Source organism: Vanacampus margaritifer, chromosome 1 (genome assembly GCF_051991255.1).
Source record: "Vanacampus margaritifer isolate UIUO_Vmar chromosome 1, RoL_Vmar_1.0, whole genome shotgun sequence".
In the NCBI taxonomy this organism is placed as follows: Eukaryota; Metazoa; Chordata; class Actinopteri; order Syngnathiformes; family Syngnathidae; genus Vanacampus; species Vanacampus margaritifer.
The window spans coordinates 64,297,526-64,321,159 of NC_135432.1; the positions used below are offsets into that span (position 1 = coordinate 64,297,526).

Genomic DNA, 23,634 nt, shown 5'->3' on the forward strand with positions numbered 1-23,634 from the left:
TGCATGTGTCCCGCCCGCCTAATTGAACGGGCTCACAAATCAAGCAAACCTATGTTTGACGTCTAAGTTTGTGCTTCCTGGAGAAGGCGTAGCTAATGGGTTATCCTCGTTCTGATTGGCTACTGCGTTCATGCGCTTTTCAAATCGCTGGAACAGCTGACAGCGACGTTGCTGTCAAACATTTCGAGTACGTGCGTGGTGAGGAAATTGAAATTACAATACAATTACCACATATTCTCTTAATATGATGATTCTATATTTGACACAATATAACCTTTAAGTATTGTGTTATTTGCGTGTGATTCGATGGTGTCGTTTCTGCACGCTTTTTTTTTTCCCAGCGTCGCCAAGACGCGGCTAACGTTAGCTTCTCGTCAGATGACGTGTTTTGGTAGAATCTAAGCTTTATATGTTCGTTTGTGTCGCTGAATGAAATAGACAGGAACAAATTATGATGATTGTTTTTTTTAAAAGTTGTTTTTGCTGTACAGTAATAACTACATGATTAGCCATTAAATGCATCAAATAAAATGCTGGAGGTGCTTAACTGGGGTTACAAAGATGCGTAACATGCCAGCGCTCCAAATTCTTTGGGAGTTTGGATAAAAACTCGTCTTTTCTCTCGTTACTTTAGCTGTGAATAACGAGACCGTCCTTTCTGTCCGAAGACATGAGGAGTGGGCAGTTTCAGTTTGACTCTTCTTCTGAAGAAGAGGATGTTGGCAAGGAAGAGGACACTCCTTTGGACATTTCCTGGTTTGCCTTTCATTTTTACCTTCTTCGCCTCCTTCTGCTTCCGCTCCTCCCAGTCTTTGTTTTCCAAATAACGTTTATTTTATTTCAATATTTTTCTCGTTTTTTTGATCTTATTATGCTTATTTTCCTTTTATTTGTACATTTTATTCTCATGTTTCTAATCATTTGTAAAGATTTTTCGACTTTCTATCGTTATCCTCCCTTTACAATTCTTGCTTTAGTCTTATTTTTCTAATTGTCTTTATATTAAAAAAAAATTGTATTACTTTTGTAATTATTTTTTTCTTTATCATGTTATTGTCCCTTCATATTTTTCTTATTCTGTGTTTTATTCTTAACTTTGTTATTGACCTTATTTTTTCAATTTTTTCTTATTTTTCTTTTATTCTAATTCGTATTCTCATTTTAGTAAGTCTTTTCTGATTGTTCAATTTTTCATAATGTTTTTCATCCATTTTGTTTTACTTTTATTTTTCTCATCAGATTTTTTATTTAATAATATTCTCCCCCTTTTTATTCTTCTTGGTGTTATTTTGTCCAGTATTTTTATTTTTCTCCGTTTAGAGTCATTAAAACGTATTCCCATTTTCCTATCATTTGCCTTATTCTTGAAGTCTTCTCTTTGTTCTACTTCCTACATTATGTCTGACTGAAGATTCTTGTTTTGTGTTCCAGGGTTCCTTTGTCAGAAGTGGGCTCCTCTCAGTTTGTGGGCATTTGTTCCCTTCCAGGTAGAAAGTGTCAACATGTTCATACATGGCCAACGTTGTGCACATTGTGCGACAAAATGACTCTGTGTGTGTGTGTGTGTGTGTGCGCGCAGGTTGCAGGTACAAAGATATCCGCAGGAGTGTGCACAAAGACGTCGGTGAGCTCCACTGAAGGATATTATAATTAAAAGATTCTAAAACTAAAATTGAAAGAAACATTTCCATTGACATGGGGTGTTTTATATGCCTCAGAGGAGTTGCGCAACCAGGGCGTGCAGGACGTGTTTGTGCTGTGCACCCGAGGCGAGCTGTCCAAGTACCGCGTGCCTTCGCTTCTGGAGGTCTACCAGCAGAAGGGCGTGAGCGTGCACCACATGCCCTTCCCCGACGGGGAGGCGCCCCACCTGGAGCAGTGCGGACACATCCTGGATGAGCTGCAGCGCAGCCTGGACGCCAACCGCAGAACCGTCGTCCAGTGAGAGACAACATTAATTATTATACTTTTCCCAAATTTTATTTTATAGCCTGTTAGACATTATTAACATTTTTAATTCTTTATTTCATATATTAACCATGTTGAAATGTTTTATAGATGTGTAGAGCAGGTGAAATAGTGTTGAACTCAGTATAATTTGACATTAACCTTGTTTTCGTCTAAAAAATTCCTTCTCAGTGTTTTGCGCACACATTCTGTTCGTGAGAACAGATTTTGCCACACACACACATACCCTGAGAGCACCATCACTCACGGCCACTCAATTTGTTGTTTGTGAGATATTGTTTTGGGACGAAAAGTACCCTGAGAGTATATTTTGTCTAAAAGATGAACACAGCTGCGGACTGTGTACGAAAATAATATTATGTAACCTATCGTGTGAGAACCAATCTGTTTTACTTATTGATGATGGGAGGAGAATAGGTGTTCTCTTACTGATTTGGATTCTTTAAAAGCTGTATTCCGCAAAAGAGGGGGCGCGCACTCTTGGATTGACACACTCTTTACGTGATATTCAAGATGGTGACCGGAGATCTCTGTAATAAATCATCCTTCGAAGGAGCTTTTGTCACAAAGAAGTCTCATCTCCAATTTTTGGAACACGCAAATGATGACAAATTATATCATCATCTAACAAGCCTTATTTAATTTTCTCCCCCTCAAAATGCCAGACTTAATACCCCATTTTAAAATGTTTGCCAAAAATAAACCTCCAAGTTATAATTTTTTTTCTCCATTGCAGCTGCTATGGAGGTCTGGGACGCTCTGCATTAAGTATGAATCTATTAAATTTTTTGGACACCTTTCCTCAATTTCCATCAAACATGACAAATTTATTTTCCAGTCGCATCCTGTCTGCTCATCCAGCTCTCCGTAACCATGACGGCCAACAAAGCCATCGAAATCTTGCGGGCGCACAGAGGACCCGGAGCCATACAGACCGTTAAAGTAAGGCCATTGTCAGGACTTGTGGAATTTGATGGACTTAATAAAAAAAAGAAAAATAATTTCTTGTAGATACCTAATTTTCCAGGACTTTTTGAAGGCCTTAATGTAGACTAAAATTTGAGGACTTTTTGAAGGAAAGAGAAACATTCTCAAATGTCACAACTTTAAGCCATTTAGTTAGGCATGGTATTTATGTAGATACCTCTTTTTCCAAGAATTTGAATGTCTCAATGTAGAAACTAAACTGCCTTCAAAAGGTCTTGTTACGGCTTTGTGAAAGCATTTGATGTTGATCTGTTTTAGGAATTTCTGAAGGCATTTTATGAAGCTTTGCTAATTCAGGACTTTTTGAAGGCACTTTCTGTAGCGCCACCATTCCAGGACCGTGACAGCATTTTTATTACATAGCTCGCCGGTTTCAGGACTTTTGATACTTAAATTTTCCTCTTGTTATTAACAGTTGTCACGTTTTTCCTTCCCTTCCTCGACAGCAATACAACTTCCTGCACGAATTCCGGGAAAGCTACGCCGCCTACCAAGAGAGCCGAGACATTCACACGGAGCGCTCAGTTTCTCGATGAGCCAATTCCTTCCATTTTATGTTATCGAGTGCACTTTATAAAAAGAAATCTTTTTTTTTTTTTTTTTACTCTAATTTGGTGAATTCTAATGACTTAAAAAGGGAATAATTCCCGTTTGTGTGCTTATTTCGTAAGCTTAACAGCTACTCATTGATATTACTTATGCTTGCTTCTTCTGCCTTTGCTGTTTTTCTTGGACGTGCGGTACGATTAAAAAAAACTAAAACAGAGTAGGATGGTTTTATTTTCGTCATATAAACTCAAGTGGTCAAATCTTAAAAGTGACATTTTGGTGATGCGACATGATAGTTTTCACCCTGTTTCTGGACAACATGAACTAACACGTGATAAAAACTTTTGCCTGATGCTGTTGCTAGTGTCTAAAGCATCAAGACTGGCTCGTAGCGAGGAGTGCTGGAGTCGTCCAAACAGAAAACACAAAAATAAAGAAACATCGGGGAGGTGGGGGGGAAATAAAGTACGGTAAACAGCAAACAGCAGTGCTCATTGGGGACGTTTCAAACTAGCGCCAACTGTTGCCGAGTCTACCTTTTGAAATTGGTCTAACGCACACTTTGAACACTACAAAAGGGAGGTGTCCTGTTTCCATGGCGATAACGGTCCAAATTCATCATCCAGCTGTCGAAAACGCACGTCGGGAAAATGTCTAACTAGTCCGTAAACACTCTTGGCTTGTCGACTAGCTACCCCCGGGCTGCCATGAAACCTAAAAAGGAAGTACGGGCTGAGAAAGTGGGAAGGGGGGAAAAAAAAATTGTCCTTTGAGTTTGTCCGTAAAATGTTGCAGCGTAGGCCCCCAAGAGATTCAAGATGGCGTCTGGTGTTGCTGATTGTGGCAATCTCTGGCCGCTCCCTTGAGTGTGTGTGTGCGCGTTGTATGTTGGCGTGTGTGTGTGTGTGTGTGTGTGTGTGTGTGTGTGTGTGTATTCACACAGCTCCGAGATCCAAATGTCCTGACCCGTTTTGCCATCGTCATCCTTGCTTCTCACCTTACGAGCTCACCAAAACGTAGATCATGCTGGATAACAAATAAGAACAACATTTTGTCATCAGGCTTAAAATTCATTTGCAAGACACTTTGAAAGTATTTCATTAAAAAAAAAAAAAAAAGTGAGGTTAAGACTTTTTGAAGGAATTTTTAGGAATAGTAAGTTAATATTCTGCACTTTTTGAAGCCCCTTTACACAGAACAGCTCATTTTTAAGGAATTTAAGGAAAACTGAAGGTATCAAGGTAGTCTACTTTTATTTTTACCTCATCATACCTTAAATTTTAAGGACTTTTAGAGGGAATTTCATGAATATCTAAATTCTCTAGCCTTTAGAAAGACATTTTACGTCGAATAGCTTATTTGTAGGACTTTTTGAAGATCACTAGCCTTGCCTAACGAACATTTTAGGTAGAATATCTTAATTTAAGATTTTTGAAGGATTTTTTTTTTAGAAATAACACTTCAATATTCAGGACTTTTTGAAGCCCTTTTACAGAGAATAGCTCATTTTTTTATAGTTTACCTCCACTTTTTGAAGGCATATTGTATATAACACCTGAGTTTAATGCTTTACAAAGGCATTTGATGACTTTAACTTTAAGGACTTACAGAAGGAATTTCTTGAAGAATATCTTAATTCTCAAGCCTTTCAAAAGACATTCTATGTAGAATAGCTCATTTCTAGAACTTTTTGAAAGCAACTAGCATCGCCTACCTCTATTTGCAAGATGTTTTGAAGGCATTTTATGTGGAATCACTGGATTTAAGACTTTGAAGGAATTGTGTTAACATCGCCTTTCAAGAAGACTTTTTGAAGGCATTTTATGAAGTATTTGATATCATGATTCCGTGCAAGCTCTATACAGAACAGAAATAATTTTGATGGCTTTCATGCAGAATACCTCAATTTCCAGGATGTTTTTGAAGGCTTTAATCATAGAAACTCAGCTTTTCTGAAAGCTTTTTATGAACATCTTAATTGTAAGGACTTGTAAAAGGCGTAACATCAATTTCCGCTGCGTTTTCAACCATTTGTGACGTACCCATAGAGATAGTAGAAGAAGGAGAGGAGGTAGAAGGCCAGCTTGCACCAGCCTTCCTTCTGACAGAACGCCAGGATGTCTGCATTCATGATGGTCGTCGGGTCGTACAGTCCCGGACAGCTCATCACGGGTCTGCTCATGTACCTGCAAAAGGACACGCAGGGATCGAGACACACGAGCACACAAACGTGCACGTGAAATTCAAATGTCAAGATGGCGCATCGGTGCCCGCACGCACCCAACACGTGCACGCACCTCCAGACGTGGTAGGCCAGCAGAGGCAGGTTGAGGACCAGCGTCAGCCACTCGGCGGCGCAGAAGAACATGACGCAGAAGAAGAAGTGGATGAGATACTCCGGGAGCACCAGCTGGAAACGCAGGGAGGAAAAAAGAAAAAAAAGAAAAAAGAAGAAGTCATACACTGATCCACCATTACAGCACATCATCAAACATGTAAAAAACGAGATTTTATGTATCATGCTGGAGGTTATGGTGCATGAATGAATATTCATCTAATCCAGTGAGTCCCGCCCACATTGAGAAATGATCCTTTCAATTCCTTTAGGTGGTCCAAAAGGAACTAATTATCTATTATAAATAATGTAATAATTAGGGGTGTCAGGTGATTTTTTTTTTTTTATCGTAATTAATCGAATAACTTAAAAAGTTAACTCACGATTAATTGCAAACTTTCTGTTCTAAATGTACAACAAAAATGTTCATAATCTAGTTAATATAAAAGTTGATACAAATCTTAAACTAATAGAAATATGGCTGCATATTTTAGTCATTGATAGAGTAATTTCATAATAACTCATAAAATTGAGTAAAAATTAAAAAGATGTGCTGTACTGGGAAAAAAAACGAGTGTGATATTGATTTGTGTTAGTGTTGTGTTGGTGACAGACAGCTCAGTGCATTTTTCTTTTCATATTTCTCTAACATGAAGTAACTTGGACAATTACATGCTCTTCCACTAGATGGCAGACAACACCATTTGGCTGTATAGCCACTATTTCAGTTTGGAATAACTTTGTATTCAACTAAACACCGGCAACCACATTTGTGACTAAATTGAGACATTTTTTTTTAATGTATATTCATTTCTCAATAACTATTGATTTTTATTTAGAAAAATAATAAAAAGGAGGTAAAGAAATAAGATTTATATTTAACAATTTTTATTATAAAAAAAAAAAAAAGGATTTTGCATTTTATTAGCCAACCATCCGCTGAAGTGCAAGTTAAAGAGTCAAACAGGATAGCTGCTAATTATTCTTAGCGGAGGTAATTTAAATGACACACACACACAAACACACACAGTATTTCAGTGGTCCATGGCACTTCCTGACGAACAGACGAGGGTGACACACTGGACGGGAACCATGCTATGAGCTAGCGGGCGTGCTAGTGAGAGGTCACAAGGTTGGGTGGTTGTCAGTAAGTAGGGGCAGATGGAGGCACCACATGAAAGCCATGCATCGGGGGTTGGGGATTGAAGAAAGAGGAGTGTGTGTGGGGGGAGGGGGGGTGCTTAGGATTGGATAGTCGACTTCCATGTGTTGAAAATGAAAACCCTGCACTGTGCTGCTAAATGCAATCCAAGAACCACTTCCAAAATAATTAATAAAAAAAAAAAAGGAGAAGAAGAAAATTTTGCTCCTAAAAGCTCCTCCCACAAGTGAAATGTCTGGCCTATCTATAACAACATAAAAAACTGCTGAGCTAGACAGCGCGAGTATTCTGCCATCTGCCGCACACCTCAGGAAACGCAGAGCTGCAGCCAAAAACTGGGGCCACGGGTTTCGGACCACATTACAGACATCGTGATTTAAAAAAATGAACAAACAAACAAAATAAAGCTAAGATGTGAATAATGTTTATGTAGTTTAGGATGCACCAGAATCAATGGCCAAATGCGCGAAAACTATCAACACGCTTACTACGCTAATATATTTTAATGTCATCATACTTATAGTGCTAAAAAAGTTTTTGGGGTGTTACTTGGTGTAAAATCAGACTGATCACCGGACCTTCACCTTCCTGTCACTGTACTGGTATGCAAACAAAAGGGAAGGTCATAGTAAAAATTGTAACAATAATCATAATATCATGCATGTTTTGAGCCTTTGCAAGTCTTTTCAGTTAACAGTTTTTTGGTTTGCATCACTTACATTCAATCAAATGTTACTTCTTATGTGTGGTGGTGAGGATTTAGGGTAACCTTGAAAAATAGACAAATTAAAAGTAAAAAAAATAAGTAAAATAAAAAATAAATAAATAAATAAACATCTCTCGAAAACAAGTGCAATAGCAATACATTTTTATTTCTAGACAAAAGCCTGCAAGACAAAAAGGTGGATTTAAAGTGGTATTGTCGACACCCAAACCAAACCTTAACGTTGACTTTAGCTAACTGAAAAGACATTTGCAAACACTATTGGTTCGTGCACAATGAGCGGGCATTTTACATTTTCAAGACTGGTACAAACCTTCAGGGCAAGTTTGACACGTTTAATCTTTTTGACCTTTTTGACTGTCTTTTTTTTGGGGGGGCAATGTGTAAAAAACAAAGCGGTTTAGGAAGGAGAGGGAAGGGGGACAAAAAAAATAGCATTAGAGGTTGGACAGCGGGAAGAAGGCATGGTTAGGCCAGGTTATTCATTTAGCATGACAGTGCAGAGAAATGATTGAAAAAGTTTTTGTTCCACAAGTAAGTAAATTCCAATCCAAGCGTTCCAGCATGCGCCCATAACATCAAAAATCAAAGGATGGTGGGACGAAGGTGGGGAGGCCACTTACTGGATTTAAAGTGTTACATTGATCTATGGGATTCTTGTAGTCCGTCTTCAGCTCGTCGAAGGCGATTATCTGTTGGGGGGGGGGGGGAGAAGATGGCTACATTAGAATTTGAAAATTAGCCCTCTACAGGTATAGTATTTATAATTTATAGTGTGTCTAAGTCACTGTCTGCGTTTAAAAAAAAAAATTCCATTGCAAGAATTGCTTTTTGTGGCCGAGTGTATCGTGACTTCTCGCGAGACTCCCGTCCGGCTAACGCTAAGCCTGCTAGCTTGTTAGCTCGCGAGGTGACGCTAAATAACTAGTTTCCCATTCAACAGCAATAACTTTGATTTTGTCAGCGCTCGAAACAAATAAACTTGACTTATTGTAAAGTTAAACAACGTAAAAGTGAATGTTATCGCATCATGAATGAAGCGTTTAGTGACGTCGGTTTCAGTCGTGTCAACATGATAACGACGGCATTCTCGAAGAGTTTACGTCAAAGTAGACGTAAACATCAATTCCACACACGTTGAAGATTATTTACGTCAGAAGCGTAACATTTACAAGGGGGCCGTCCAACATGGCCTGCCTTTTATATTTTTGCCTGGGCCGAACCTTAACTCAACTAAACGCCACTAACTAGTGTCCACCGTACTTACGTGCCAGATGGCGAAGAAGATGAGCGCTGCCGTGAGCAGTAACGCGAGCATGTAACAAAAGGCCGCGAACGTGAACGCCATTGTGCCCCTCCGCTCCGGTCCGGCTCGTCGGTTCCTTGTCAGCAGATGATGCAGGCAACAAGAAGCCCTCGCCACGGATTCGCGCTACCACCCTGCCCAAGCCACAGCTTCTCCTGAATGTGTTTCTTCTTCTCCAAGTGGGTGATGCAGCCATGTCACGTTCCTTCCTGTACAGTTACCGCCATCGTGTGGAGGTTTTTAATCAATGCAAGCAGTGGTTCTCAACTGACGTCATCCTGTTTTGTCTAAAAAAGACACTACGTTACAATTTTTAAACGATTTTGACAACAACAAAATATATATAGATATATATTTTTTTATTGACTATGTCAAAAGCTGAGCTGAACTGTATTTTTTTCCCCCTGATGCTGCTTACTCAATATTTTTCAATGTGGGAACCACAGGTTTATAATATCGTTTGTAATATTTGTCTAATTTAATCTATTCTTTTATTATTAACTGACATGTTTGTCCTAATTTTTTGTAATTGTCTTCTATTATTGCATTACAGTCTAGATTATTTTCTAATATTTGTATTGTATTTATTTTATTTCCCATTTTATATTTGTTGTATTTTTTTAAAAATGGTATCTGTGCAAATATTAATGTATGCATATTTGCGCTCATATTTTTGGGCATTTTTAAATATTATTATTAATAATATTATACTTATTATATTCAGTATTGTTCCATATTTTGTAATTTCTAATGTTTTAGTTTGTTAAAAAATATTCCCATTTTGTTTTTGCAGTTTTTTTCTTAATGTTTTTTTTAACATGTTTACATACATAAATATCATCATGATCTTAAAATATCCATATAATATATGTACAGCATTCAGTACACAGAATTGACTCGTGGGAAAACAAGCTAAACATTATCCACGCTTTTTATTTGGACAACAGGAGACTATCGACACATTTTCATAATAAAGTACAGTATGGAAAATACAGTACAAATACAGTACAGTATCTCAAGTTTCACCGTCTGACTTTTTTTTTTTTCATTCTTTCATTCAGAAAGGTGAAAAAACAGCAGGACATAATTACTACTACGGCACTACATTATCATAATAATAGGGAGGGAAGCAAGCAGTTCGATCACCTTATAACCCAACTCCTACTCAGGCTTTTCGTCAAAAGGAGTGTAAGCAAATATATCAAATAGAATGCAGCTGCAACAAATTGATCACGCAAAAAATATCAGAATAATTCAAAGGAGGTAAAAAAAAAATAATAATAACCTGTCGGACTTTATAACTGCCCATCAAAACTTTTGGATTTCTCATATATTTACTTTTGGCCTTTTAATAATGATTAACTGGGATGGTCATGTTTGGAAATATGTGCACTGCATGTGTCTTAATCTCAGATCCGCTACATTGACTGGCGGCTTGGTGATGAAGTGCCGCCTCCGCGAGTGAAAATACAATCATTTCTATATGGCATCTTACACATTCAACGCAACCCTCACAGTGCAGCGTCTAGTAATTATTGTAACGAAAGTCGTACTCGCGGTTAGAGCTGGGCGATTAATTATTTTAATCATGAAATCTTTTTTGTTTGGTCACATAATTTTTTTGTTTCAGTCATTGGTGGTTTAAAGACCGAACAACAACCTAAAACGACTTAAAAAATAATAAAAAGATAACTGGCCAAGATTAAAGCCACTGGCACATTCAATACACGAAAAAAAGAACGCAGGCAAAATAATCAATTTATTTTACAAAATAAAGAATTCGTATAAAATCGATTATTGGCATAATGGTGTCCCGAATCATTTGAGGCTCTCAACTCGTTTTTTGCTATCTATAGAAGCCCAAGATGGCGTTAAGGGGAAGTGGAGCTACATCCACGCAATTGAACCTGAAACAGGAGTTCACAACATTCAGAGACTCACCATCCCGTTCGAAAATCAAATAGAAAATAACCTATTGATACTTTTCCTTCTGAAACATTCCAGATTGGTGTCTTTCGAAGCATTCACTTTACGCATGACATTCATCAACACGGCTAGCAATCGGTCCGTAAATACAAGATTTTAATAATAATAATAATAATATCGCACATTTAAGGAAAGACGCAGCCTTCAGGATTTTCACAAAGTGTGTGTAAATTGTCCAGTTTGGAATGTTTTGAGACGAGGGCACCAAGGAGGACGTCATAAAGGATCAATAAAGTGTCCAATTTACCCTGCAGTTCCCCTTAAAAAAAATTAAGTAGCTATAATGAGAAACTGAGCATTGTAGCTAATTTACAAATTTAGGTTACCAACATATGAATAGAACCCCATTCATTGTAAACCAAGGGCCTTTCATATACTACGTTAAACAAAAAAAAAAAGAAAAAAGAGCTACTAAATTTGTTGTTTGAAATTATCGCACACCCCGCTTGAACCTGACCATACTCAATTCCTAAGTGCCTTATTGTGCTTAATGATGATTTAAATCCCCTCAAATTAATCTTCATCACAAGCTAAATTTCACATGTCGAGAGGCAGGATGTTTGATTTTCTCAAAATGGCAGAGGTGGCAAATCCAAGTGCAGAAAGTAAAAACCCTCCCACAGTTTGGCTTTAGCCCCGTGTGCTAGCTAGCGAGCTCTCTAGCTAGCGAGCTCTCTAGCTAGCGAGCTCTCTAGCTAGCGAGCTCCCTAGCTAGCGAGCTCCCTAGCTAGCGAGCTCCCTAGCTAGCGAGCTCCCTAGCTAGCGAGCTCTCGAGCTAGCTAGCTCCCTGGGTATTCATTTACTTGCTAAGGAGCTGGCTCGCTAGCTAGCTAGCTAGCTAGCACAAACTGTGTACCTGCTAAAGCCAAACTGTGGGAACTTTTTACTTTCTGGTCGTGGATTTGCCACTTCTGCAAAATACCAACAACAAAAAAAAGGGAAGAACAGTATTTCGAAACCTAATGAGAGTAATACTTTTGGAACCTGTGGAACACTAGGGAAGCGCGGATGAGTTTGGTCCACTATGGGAGTTTTCATTCAACACGGACACAAACCTGGCACACAGAGACGACAAAAGGGGGGAGGCTGGGATCGGACCCGGTGGTTAGTGGTATACACGCATCATAGCGTATACTGTAAAATAACCGTCCCACCCTCAACCCACAAACATTTCAACCAGTGAGAAGTCTAGAACAAGACAGGAAGTAGTAAACACTATTGAAAGCAGGTGGAGGTTCGGAAAGAGAACGGCTCGGTGGACCTTTCGAGGTTCCTTAGCGGAAGAAGCGCAGTTTCTCCCGGAGCCATTCCTCCGTCAAGTCCTCTGTGTTCCGGATCTCAAACACCTGCAGCGGCAAAGATTGAAATTCAGGTTCGAAATGTATGTTGTTGTTTTTTTTGTTTGTATTTTTTTAAAATACAGCCATGTTCACAAACCTTGGTCATTTGAGTAGTATGCACCAACTTGTTTTTACTGCCCGCGTACATCATCTGCTGCTCCGGCCTGCAACCTGACCCCGAGCGCAGACAAGGAACATTCGGGTGAGTACCGAAATTGCCCATCTCGACACGTCAGCCACTTTTTTGCGTACGCACCCACGGGGCTCGAGAAGATGAAGCAAAGAGGGTAGGACACGCGTCCGTCATCGTGCTGGTATTTGTAACTGTACACCACAAATCGGGGCTGCCTCTCCGGGAGCTCTTCTTTCAGGTCGTCGGGAGAAATGTCCTGGAACAAAAAATAAATAAATAAATAAAAACGACGGAACGTTCACACTTGACATACAGTTCAGTGTCAAGAATTCAGCCTACCTCGTGTTCGTCATCCAAGATCACAAGCTGTTTGTCTTTGTCGATCTTCACTAGGGGGGTCAAAAGAAAATCAAACATGGTAAGTGAATAAACAAAACAAGAACACTGTAAAAAAAAAAAAAAACTCAGAAATTCTAAGTAAATTTTACAAGGAAAGTTTTGAGTACATTTTACCTTTTTTTTATTTTTTTTAAGCTACTCAAGGTTTGAGCAACTAACCCACAACCTTCTGGTTGGGACACAGCCACTCTACCACCTGAGCCATGCCGCTCCTACTGTGTGTTAGTATCATTTAAATAAAATCTATTTTGGGACATTTAAGATCGATTCTGAATCGTACTAAATGAGAATCGATTTTTTTGGGCACACCCCTAAAATCTTGTCATCTTTTGAACAATGAATTGATGACGTGATAAAGAAGCGACAACAGGTGCCTTGTTTGGAAAATCAGTATGGACTCCAAATGACCAAAAACTTCATTTTCTCCTAGACAAAGCTTTTCCAAATTGATGTAAATCCCGTTTGATTGCATATTTAAAGCATCCCCCTTCATTTCGCCCAACCCAGCGTGTGTGCGGTGTAAATAAGAGCGCCACCAGCACAACAACGTTGGCTTACGGCTTAAAAGGCTGCGAGTGACCCACTTCTGGGAAACTGTCAAGAATGTAGACTGACGAAACTGAATGTTCCATGAAAAGCCCCCATTAATGCTGAATCTTAGGACAACAGGAAATAAAAAAAAATATGAAAGGAAGGAACTGTGAAGCGCTACTCACTGACGATGGCCGCGTTGTTGGTCTCCTTGCGGAGACGGAACTTCTTCAACTTCTGGATCAGTTCTTCATCCACTTCGCACACCGTCAGTGTCTCGCTCTAATAAGAAAAAGAAAGAAATTGCCGACAAATAACCACAAAGCCAAAGAGAAATCAAGTGCTCGTAATTGAAATCTCATGGGGTTACGCTGCCGTATATCAACATCTGGCCTGATGTGGTGCATGAGAGGGCAGGTCTTCTTTTAGAATAGATGATTCCATTTTTTATTTTTTTTTGTTACATCTCCTAGGTACTGCCTTGGCACAAGTAAATGTCTAAACACCCCCCCCCCTCCCCCCCCCCCCTTACATTCCTCGATTTGGTCACTGGATTATACAGTACTGTAATTAAAAACACATCTCTGAATTCACTTTACATGGCCTTCAAGGAAATGTGCAGAGGCCTTAGGCACTTAATCAGCTAAGACGTTTACACCACTGACTGAAGCCTTCCCAATCTCACCCGCAGACCACAAATAACAAAAAGTACCCTGCTGGCTCAACGGGATTTTAATGCTCGCCCACCTCGGTGTCACCTCCTCATCACATTACATAACTTCGCAGCACGCAGATATAAGCGCTCCTTCAAAGTCTTCATTCCATAATTACACCTTCCTCAACAGATGGCCCGGGTGGGAGGCGGGATTTCTCTGAGCTTTGAGAGAAGATCCTCAGAGATTTGGCAGACTTTCAGCGCAAGTGACACAATAGGAAGTGCAAACAAAGAATGAGGAACCACAAAAGGCATCAGTCCTACTTTTTGCTATGGTTCTTTATTTCTCAACAGGAAGACAGCTGGTAGGCTAACTGACACAGCTAAATAATGCCTCGATCAATAAACTCTCTCTTATTGAGGAAACACACAGTCAAAAGCAATTAAGGGTGGAAAAATATCTCGAAGAGGAGGAGGAGGAGAGCTAGTGGAGTAACAGCTTGCAGAACCCGTCCGTGCATGTTGGAACTAGTGATGGGACGAACAACACTGGCGCGCCAGCACTGTGCAGAGTGCGCAAGTGTGAAACCCCGTATCGGCGCGTGTATCGCTTTACTAAAAAAAATCACGTGACCGAAACAGGAAGTGTGTCGTTTGGATGTGCCGCGCCAAATTGTATTTATAGGTAGACAAACTGTATCAACATGTTGCGTGTTTGTTGGATGGAGATTAAACTGTTTGCTGTTGCTGTAAATTTACCTGTAAGAAGTTCAACATTTGAACTTTTATTATTTATTTTATTTTATTTTATTACATACAAATTTGCTATATTTTACAAGCCAACTCATATGAGCATCTAATAAACAACTTAACTCAGCAAGCAAATGGACCAAGTGAAATTATACAAAGATGGGATCATATTTTAATTAAAAGACTAGCAAGTGAATAAATAAAATTTATTAAATTTATTTTATAAATATAAATTCATAAGCTAATATTAAGGTTTACAGCATGCACGTTTTACCATCTTATTTTCATTTTGTTTATCTGCAATGATTTTAGATCTACAGCAGAGGTCACTATTGAGTGACCAACACAGTGTCAATACAATTTGTGTAATGTGTCAATACACTCCTTGAGGTATCATCGTCCCATCACTAGGAACATATTATTTGCACGGCATCCGCTGCATGAAGTTTCCCTACATACACCAGAATGTGGCTACATTCTCCTTCAGAATAAGAGAGAGAGAAAAAAAAACTCCCTCAATTATTAAACATGTAATTGAGTTACCCGCAAAACAAACAAACCACATCAGGCTCATATTAGCTAGCATAATAGCATAAAAAAAATACTAAACACACTCTGACATGACAATCATGACTTCAATTTTTCCAATTTGTAAAGTTCAATAAAAAAAAAAATACTTATTTCTCAGAAATTGAGTAACAGCTTCACTGTTCTTTGCTTTGTGAACTAACATCGTAGCAGAGAAGAGGTGATGTTAGCAATGATAGTTTATTAGCTAGTTATCTGACTCCATGGCAGGTCTATAGTATTTACAGTTGTTGTTGAAACATGGTTCGTAACACGAAGCAAAATAAGTAAACAAATAAACCAAGCAACATGAAAAACTTCTAAATTTGGAGCACAAATAAGCCAATGTAGCTTTTATTTTGACACCCACAACCGGAAACCGTTTGACTATTAGCTTCTCGGCTTGAAACTAAAGGGTGGAACTCATGCTAAGGCTACAAAGCTAACGCTAGCCAGCCAACGACCGTACTTTCCCTCCTGCAATCGTTCCTCCAAAACTTTACGTTAATAAACAACACCAGATGAATACACACAAGCGAACGTGGCGTCAACTCTCTACCCGACTTAAACGACACACTCACCATTGTTGTTTTCGGAGTTCGAAGCTCGAAGACGCGGAAGGCTGCTACTCAGTATGGCAGGGACGCGTTCAATGTTTTTTGTTTTTTTGATACTTCACAAACGCTTGTGACGGCTTTGGCCAATCCGGAACAAGAGATGCTTCTAAACTTCATTCGCCGCTGTCTTGACAAATATATCGATAACATTTTGCAATTTTTAGGTATGAACCAAACAAAGAGCAGCTTGACCGACGATATAAACTGTGGGACTGATTATGTTTTGATAATATCTGATAATAAGACGCCATTTATTTTAATAGCTAAACAGAATTCATTCTCTTTTACACATATCCTTTTTAGGATTGGAATACAACTGTACGGAATTCTATTTAATTTGGTGATCGCGACAATTTTTTGTATAAAAAACAAGCTCTCGTGTTAACTTGAAAGCAAATATTTTGCTTTTTTTATGTGATGTCATCAAAGAGAATGGTCACCTTTGGAACGTGTCTAGTCTTGATTGAAATCCAAATGTTTTGAGTGCAAAATATTTTTTACTTGACACTTTAATACTAATATCATTATTAATTATAAAATCATTTAAATCAGAATTAAGTCAAGTAAAAATGTTCATTATTTGCAATAATGTGTTCTATGTGCCTATAATCTAAAAACGGTATTCTGATTAAAATTGTTTTTGTTGAATAATAAATAATGAGATTAAACCATCTGTTTTCAGCCATCCAAGGTGGCTGACATTTTATGCAGCTCATGCCACCCGCTGTCGACTGAAACTGACCTCAAGGTACCTGTCACAGCTCACGTGTTCACTTTTCAGGTTTGGTCACTTGATGTTTGCAAGTCACGTCATTCAAATTGACAACACTGGTCAATATACTGTAAAAATGAATGAAAACATTCGATCTTAATAGTATGACCGCTCTTTTGAAAAATGTATTTCTCTACATTTTCCCAGAGCGTTATACTGAAGGGGCAATCTATGGAAATGATTAAAATGTAGATTTTTTATTCCACCTTGGGGGTGACAAGGTACAAAATCAGACGATCCAATTGACATTATTTGCATAAACACACGGCGCAGAAACAACAAAGACTAAAGTAAATAAAGAACTGAAATAGAAGCGAAAAGAAAAAAAAAGTTGTCTTCACTGTGACGTCGTGAAATGGGCGTGCTGGCACTTCCTGTTTGAAGAGTTGTGTTTGCAGGCAGCTGCTGTAGCTTGTAGTTAGCCTGACGAGGAGGCTAAATTGGCTGGCTAACTGGCCTACACTCCTGGACAACAAGCGACCCACTTTCACTTCGGAAGACTCCAACATCCGGCGAGGTTTTTATTTACATTACCATATTCCTCTCCTGTTGTCTTGTTTTACTGCCAGCGGAGTTGACAAACTAGCGAGTTAGCCTTCGCTCACTCATAGTTTCGCAGCTACAGTTAGCCCACTCGCCCTGTCAACAGTGTAGCAACTTAGCTCGTTCGGCCAAATAAGTAAATAGCCTTTAGCATGTACGCGGTGACAGCGCGTGATTTGCTTAGCCAAATGTCGTTTCAGTCCACTCGGGCGTCCACCTCAGTGGACTTTGTTACTCATTTGTGCGGAATGGAAATATTTAGTGTGCCATTACTCAGATGTCCCTGTGTGTGTGCGTGCGTGCGTGAGACACTCCTTCCTGCTTGACAGCTTGTTACCCGCCCCAAAAATACTCACATTCGTTCTTGTCTTTGTTTTAGGTCATGTCGGATTTCTCGGTGAGTTTTGCTGAATATCACGGTTGTTTGACAGTTATTGTTGCATGATGACTCTTGATGACTCTTGTCAATGTCCCACTGTAGTTAACAGACGCTTTGGGAGACAGCACCCCAAGCCAGGCCAAACAGCAACGCAACACCAACCCGTCAGCACCATCAAACAACCCTCCACCCTCTTCCAATCCTGGATGGCCCTTGTCAGCCCCCGGAGCTCCCACTCAGCCCTCAGCTCCCTCCGGCTTCCCTGGCGGCACTGGCCCCGGGGCGCCGGGCCAGTTCCCCTTCCCCTCCGGCCCCGGAGCGCCGGGCCACTACCCGGGGCCCCCTACGGCGCCGGGTGGATTCCCGTCGGCTCCCGGGATGCCTGGACAATATCCTCCGGCGCCAGGGGCTCCGGGTCAGTACCCCGCCAGCCCCGGGGCGCCCGGCCAATTCCCAGGGCACTACCCGCCTGAAGGAGCACCTGGTCAGTTACCCGGTGGGCCTGTTCCGTACCCAGCTGGACCTTTCTCCTCCGGTCCCGGCGCTCCTCCCGGGTCTTATCCCAACATGCCTCTCCCGGGTAACTACCCAGCAGGGGGTAACGGCATGTACGGCCCGGGGGGTCCGGGCGCTTTCCCTCCTGCCGGCCCAGGTGCCTTCCCGGCGTTTCCCCCTGGTGGAGGCTTTCCCCCAATTCCAGCTGGCTCTTGGGGACCCGGTGGCGGAGGTTTCCCACCGGCACCCGGCCCCTTCGGTCCCGGCCCTGGTCCGATGGGTCCCTACGACAACCCTGCTGGTCCCGGAGGCATGCTGGTGAGTACAAGAAACTGCGTTCAGTCAGTTTGCTTGCCGGCTTGCGGTGGTGTGCGGTCAAGCTTGTGTGGTGACAAACTTTCACTTTTGGTTTTGTCTGGCTGATATTTTTCCACCAAGTGGTCTGGTTTAATCCGGTGTGGAATGGGAAGTCTTCAAATACTGTTGGGCATTTGACTACATTACCTTGATGGACTGTTAAGAAATTGAAAAAATCAGTCCATTTTTTATATGTTAAGGAGATAATTTTTTCCTCAAATCCCCCCCCCATCATTTGAAACAGTTCCCTAAGACTTAATTCAAAAGGTCGCTGATATTCTTTTGTCAAAATACACAATCATGTCCAGTCAATCCGTTTTGGATCGGGCGGTTCCGTTGCACACAAATGCTGATCATTGCTTTCGTTACCATGACGACCACGGGCACGCCTAAGCTCGTGACTACTCATGTTGACGATTTAGCAACTCTGTCACTATATTTAGCAACTTTTTCAATCTCTGTAGCTACAAAGAAATGACTCGCATCACATTGATGCGATTCAGGAGACTTTTAAGACTCCATCCAGACTGTGTCCAAACTGCCCCAAAAAAAAAATAAAAAATCACGTCAAGTCCAAATTTTCTTTCACATATGTTCTATGTGCCCACACTGGTCAAAACATGGCATTCTGATTAATATTGTGTTTGTGGAATATGAATTAAGCAGCAAAATCCACCCATTTCTCCTCCATCTCAGGGAGCAGCCATTTTGTCATTTGCTGTCAACATAAAATCCCTTTAAAAAAAACAAACAAAAAAAAACTTTTTTTGTTTTTACAAACAATGTGAAAATAAGTGCTTCTCTTAGATAAGTGAGCATAAAAATGCATGTATACAATTTTTAAATGTTCAACAATTTAACATTATAAAATGAGCCGTTTGGCTGGTTTTGTCTCAAAGGCACATGCAAATCAAAGATGGCTCTACTGTTTTACCCCCCCCCCCCCCCCCTCTGAACACACATATACCGTACCGTACCATTTGGTGGAAACAACTACAACTTTTCCCTCTTTAGTTTCTGGTCTGAATGGGATGCTGGAGTTTTCTGAAGACGGCTTGCCTTGGCCAATAACATGTCGGAATCTGCTGGTGGCGACAAGCATCATCCCAAAGTCAAATAAAACGACTTTTTTTTTTGAAAATTGTCTTCTTGTCTTTCAGCCCAGATCATATCCACCATATAAATAAATGAAAGGGACAAAGGACGTCACTTCCAGAGTCAACATGTGGTTTTGACTGGAACGCGGTGGAGCGGTAGTTAAAGACTTTGGGCACCAGCGTTATGCATTTCTGTATATGCAATGATCAACACATTTTTTGAGATTTTATATTACTGCTTTGCTGCATTAAGAAAATTCACCGTTTGTATCAGTGGCCACAATTTTGTAAGTCTCTCCAAATAAAAGGTCTGTTTAACGTTTTTCTTTTTTTTTTTTATGTGTGTTTGCTGTGTCATTGTATTGAGTTGGGGGGGGGGGGGGGTGACCGTCTTGCTGCATTTTTTTGTTTCATTTGCCACTTTTGAGATGTAATGACTTCTTTCTCTTCGTGTGCACAGATCCGAGAGGACGATTTGTTGTGAGAAGCGGGAGTAATGGCGTTGTTGAATATGATTTTTTCTGAAATGATGTTTTTGCAGATGGTGCCGTACGACCTCCCGCTCCATGCCGGACTCATTCCGCGTCTCGTCATCACCATCGTCGGGGAGCCGGTTCCTGGGGCAAGCAGGTTTGTTCCCTTTCTGCTCAAAAGTCGAGTCTGGAGGTTTGCATCGAGAACATTTTGATGCGTACCACCTCCCCCAACCCACAAAAAAAAGACGTCATTTTAAATAAAGACCGATATATTCTAATATACACTCTAAAAACAGTTAGGTCAAAAGTAGCCTAATTATGGATTTAAAAAATGGACCGATCCACGTTATAGGTCAATGTGACCCAATCTTCTGGGTTGTTTTATACAAAATGACCCAATTTTTTGACTCAAAGTTGGCTCAAATTGACCCAAGTAGAGGATTGGTCCATTTTTGACCCGTAGTTGTTATTCTTTGAGTGTAGCATTTTTTTCTTCAAATTGCATGAAATTAATGGCAGGTTTTAATTTTTTTCTGATTTCAAGTTCCTGATCATAAAAATATCATGAGTTCAATAATAAAAACAATGTACTATATATTATTCTATTAGGATTTTTCCCCAAACAAATTGTATTGTTTTATCAAATATTCTATTTATTTTTTTAGCAATGTTTTAATGTATTAAAACGTTTTAGAATTAAATGTCTTTTGATGTATTAAATCTTTTTAGACTTTATCAGTATCTGTTTTAAATAATTATCAGTATAATCACTAACCACTGTATGTTTTAAAACAGTTTTTGATGACTTCTTACAAGTTAAATAATGTGAATTTTTTTTAATGTAATTAATCAAAAAATTTTAAATTTTAAAGACGTCTTATGGATTCTATGTTGCCTTCTACAAATGTTTTTTTTTTAATACAAATTGAATATTTATTTTTAAAATGTAATTTGTTGTCTTCAGTTAAGTAACATACAACTAAATTAATGAATATTTCATTTTATATTTATTATATTAGTGTTTCTTAACTGAATCGTTTTTAAAATTGTACAGGTTCCTTGATATAATTAATTATTATTATTCTATTTGAATCTATAATTTTAATTCAGTTTGTGTTTCATGTCATGTTGACGTCATCAAATTATCCTAATCAGATTTTTTTTTTTTTTTTAACCCAACAAAATGAGAAATGACTTTATTAAAAAAGGGTCTGACATTAAGCCGATTGCGACTTGAGGCGGATCTCAATGTGATATAATTGATCATTACGTAATTTGGGATGCAGGTTCCACATTGACTTCATGAAAGGTTCAGACGTGGTCTTTCACTTCAACCCTCGCTTCCACGAGCAGACCATCGTCAGAAACTCCAGCATTGGGGGCTGTTGGGGGCCGGAGGAAAGGGGCGGAGTTTTCCCCTTTATTCAAGGCCAACGCTTTGAGGTAAGCGCACGCACGCACACACGCACGCACGCACGCAAACGGGACTTCTCGCTGACGTGTGTTCCTCGGCGCAGCTGAAGATCCTGGTGGAGGAGGACGTGTTCAAGGTGGCCGTGGACGGCAACCACCTGCTGGAGTACGAGCACCGCGTGGGCGGCCTGGAGGACGTCAGCCTGCTGCGGGTGACGGGCGACGTGGCGCTCTACAGCGTGGCGCCCAATATGATCTGAACGCTGGAAGGACAAACTGAATTTGAAAGTAAAATAATGCGTACGTCGCACGCCTTGGGAATTTGACGCGCGCATCAGACCACACACTCGTTTCGCAGGCCGTCTTATAATTTATCCCAGTAGATGGCATGAAAATGATGCTTTGCTATATACGGACGTTAGAACTGCACTTAGTACGTAGTATCGAAGGACGAAAACATAAATGGACCTTTTTACCATGATGTCACGCAAATTGCCAAACCTCCCAATTGCACTACGAGTACACATTTGACCAAGGCAGAGGGAAAAAGGCTAAATAGATTTTAGACTATTTTTTATTTTCTACTACAATAGTTTGCATGTGTAAAGATGATGATGCGCGAGTTAATTTGCAGAGAAGGGAGCAAATTACATTTGATTCGGCGTTTCAAAAAAAAATAGGCGTGGTGGAAATTCAGACCTATATTAGTCACCATGAACATTGAGATGCTGGTTATTGAATTGACTTCTCTATTGCTCACATTAATGGCTAAAAGAATTAAGCGTGTTGTAAAGCTAACGTTAGCTAGCGCTGCTAAATTGCTCTGTGTACAGCTATCGACAACATCCTTTCTTTTTCCGACAGGTTCAACTGGATACTTTTATTTTTGTTTTTACATCTACACCCCCCCCCCCCCAAAAAAAAATTGGGGTGTCAGCAGTCACTCCAGAAAGCTGCTACCCTGAAGTACTCTGGCGTCTATGTGTACAAACATGGTGAAACGGTCCATTTAATGCGTTCTTGTTTCCCGAAACATTTCACGTTTCTATCGAGTTCCAATGCAAAAAAATAAAAAAAAAATACGTTAGTAAATGGCTGGCTTTTGATTAATGCCGTTAAATAAATACCTTTTTGACAATATCAATTTGTTAGGTGCTCTTGGTTTAAATATAAAGGCGTTTTGCTCTGGAAATTGATTCGATTTCCGCTGCATTTTTAAACCAAGAGTGCCATCTAGAGGAGTAAAGAAAATATCACAAGTGCTTCATGAAGCTTTCTTTGTCCATCACTAGTAGTCTGACCTTTTATAATGTATAAAACAGGAAGCTGACGTTGAAACTTACTATTTAAAGCCATTATTGCATTATTAACCTGGACTCCTTCCAAATTGCAAAATGACATGCTGTGTCCTCCGGTGTCCCGATACGGTGGAAGGAACGAGTTTGGAATGAAGTGTGTTATTGCCAAAGATAACACGTGTTAGGCTACACGCGCTTTGTTTTGTTTTTTTAACGGAAGAAAATGGCAAACATTGATCGGCTGATTTATTTTATCAACCCTCCCCCTCAAATGTACTTGTGTTATTGGACATATGACTAAAATAATAAAGATGTGTCCTGATGCTTGGCTTTTTGAGTACTGCGGCGGATTAATGCCATGAAGTGATACATGCAACTCTAAAATCATCTATTATGCATTTATTTTTGTCATTTGATTAGATTATTTTAGTATTAAACTTTCAACTTTATTTATAGAGCACTTTAATGTAAAACCCTAGTTTGAAACCCCAATTTGAAAACCTAGTTTGAAACCCTAACCCTAGTGTAAAACCCTAGTTTGAAACCCTAACCCTAATGTAAAACCCTAGTTTGAAACCCTAACCCTAATGTAAAACCCTAGTTTGAAACCCTAACCCTAATGTGAAACCCTAGTTTGAAACCCCAACCCTAATTTGAAACCCTAGGGTTAGGGTTTCAAACTAGGCTTTTACATTAGGGTTAGGGTTTCAAACTAGGCTTTTACATTAGGGTTAGGGTTTCAAACTAGGCTTTTACATTAGGGTTTCAAAATAGGGTTAGGGTTTCAAACCAGGG

The 23,634-nt window shown here is 39.8% G+C and overlaps 4 protein-coding genes across 8 annotated transcripts; 2 read left to right on the forward strand and 2 right to left on the reverse strand.

The window, feature by feature from the left end:
* Positions 1-74: 74 nt before the first annotated feature.
* Positions 75-3,721, forward strand: cdkn3 (cyclin dependent kinase inhibitor 3). Of its 4 annotated transcripts, none has more exons than XM_077560616.1 (8): positions 75-198; positions 669-756; positions 1,432-1,487; positions 1,580-1,624; positions 1,719-1,941; positions 2,705-2,736; positions 2,807-2,910; positions 3,402-3,721. In XM_077560616.1, the coding sequence occupies exons 1-8, from the start codon at positions 96-98 to the stop codon at positions 3,489-3,491; spliced, it is 741 nt and encodes a 246-aa protein (XP_077416742.1). In that variant the 5' UTR covers positions 75-95; the 3' UTR covers positions 3,492-3,721. The 4 variants fall into 4 exon arrangements, with proteins under 4 accessions (XP_077416742.1, XP_077416752.1, XP_077416763.1 ...); XM_077560626.1 differs by having other exon boundaries at positions 109-198; positions 635-756; XM_077560637.1 differs by having other exon boundaries at positions 133-187; positions 635-756.
* On the reverse strand, positions 3,718-9,237 carry cnih1 (cornichon family member 1). Of its 2 annotated transcripts, XM_077560657.1 has the most exons (6): positions 8,993-9,237; positions 8,349-8,417; positions 8,039-8,086; positions 5,802-5,914; positions 5,547-5,690; positions 3,718-4,530 (listed from the first exon to the last, which is right to left on the reverse strand). In XM_077560657.1, exons 1-6 carry the CDS (start codon positions 9,071-9,073, stop codon positions 4,503-4,505), a joined length of 483 nt encoding a protein of 160 aa, XP_077416783.1. In that variant the 5' UTR covers positions 9,074-9,237; the 3' UTR covers positions 3,718-4,502. The 2 variants fall into 2 exon arrangements, with proteins under 2 accessions (XP_077416783.1, XP_077416794.1); XM_077560668.1 differs by lacking the exon at positions 8,039-8,086 and having other exon boundaries at positions 8,993-9,234.
* Positions 9,238-9,944: 707 nt separating this feature from the next.
* gmfb (glia maturation factor, beta) lies at positions 9,945-16,110 on the reverse strand. The gene is made up of 6 exons (XM_077560680.1): positions 15,974-16,110; positions 13,606-13,702; positions 12,830-12,879; positions 12,614-12,746; positions 12,455-12,528; positions 9,945-12,363 (listed from the first exon to the last, which is right to left on the reverse strand). Exons 1-6 carry the CDS (start codon positions 15,974-15,976, stop codon positions 12,292-12,294), a joined length of 429 nt encoding a protein of 142 aa, XP_077416806.1. The 5' UTR covers positions 15,977-16,110; the 3' UTR covers positions 9,945-12,291.
* Positions 16,111-17,112: 1,002 nt separating this feature from the next.
* Positions 17,113-23,162, forward strand: lgals3a (lectin, galactoside binding soluble 3a). Its single transcript, XM_077560602.1, has 6 exons — positions 17,113-17,298; positions 17,704-17,721; positions 17,806-18,516; positions 20,194-20,282; positions 21,415-21,571; positions 21,646-23,162. Exons 2-6 carry the CDS (start codon positions 17,707-17,709, stop codon positions 21,799-21,801), a joined length of 1,128 nt encoding a protein of 375 aa, XP_077416728.1. The 5' UTR covers positions 17,113-17,298; positions 17,704-17,706; the 3' UTR covers positions 21,802-23,162.
* Positions 23,163-23,634: the final 472 nt, after the last annotated feature.

Excerpts from the sequence above, each read along its gene's own strand:
- cdkn3 (XM_077560616.1), top strand. The coding sequence starts at position 96 with ATGGGTTATCCTCGTTCTGATTGGCTACTGCGTTCATGCGCTTTTCAA. Across the intron at positions 757-1,431 it reads ACTCCTTTGGACATTTCCTG|GGTTCCTTTGTCAGAAGTGG; the intron begins GTTTGCCTTTCA and ends TTTGTGTTCCAG. Across the intron at positions 2,737-2,806 it reads TCTGGGACGCTCTGCATTAA|TCGCATCCTGTCTGCTCATC; the intron begins GTATGAATCTAT and ends TTTATTTTCCAG.
- cnih1 (XM_077560657.1), bottom strand. The coding sequence starts at position 9,073 with ATGGCGTTCACGTTCGCGGCCTTTTGTTACATGCTCGCGTTACTGCTC. Across the intron at positions 8,087-8,348 it reads AATGTAACACTTTAAATCCA|ACAGTCAAAAAGGTCAAAAA; the intron begins GTAAGTGGCCTC and ends CCCAAAAAAAAG. Across the intron at positions 5,915-8,038 it reads GTGTCAAACTTGCCCTGAAG|CTGGTGCTCCCGGAGTATCT; the intron begins GTTTGTACCAGT and ends CTGCGTTTCCAG.
- gmfb (XM_077560680.1), bottom strand. Across the intron at positions 12,747-12,829 it reads TCTTGGATGACGAACACGAG|GACATTTCTCCCGACGACCT; the intron begins GTAGGCTGAATT and ends TTTTTGTTCCAG. Across the intron at positions 12,364-12,454 it reads ATACTACTCAAATGACCAAG|GTGTTTGAGATCCGGAACAC; the intron begins GTTTGTGAACAT and ends TTGCCGCTGCAG.
- lgals3a (XM_077560602.1), top strand. Across the intron at positions 18,517-20,193 it reads CTGGTCCCGGAGGCATGCTG|ATGGTGCCGTACGACCTCCC; the intron begins GTGAGTACAAGA and ends ATGTTTTTGCAG. Across the intron at positions 21,572-21,645 it reads TTCAAGGCCAACGCTTTGAG|CTGAAGATCCTGGTGGAGGA; the intron begins GTAAGCGCACGC and ends TCCTCGGCGCAG.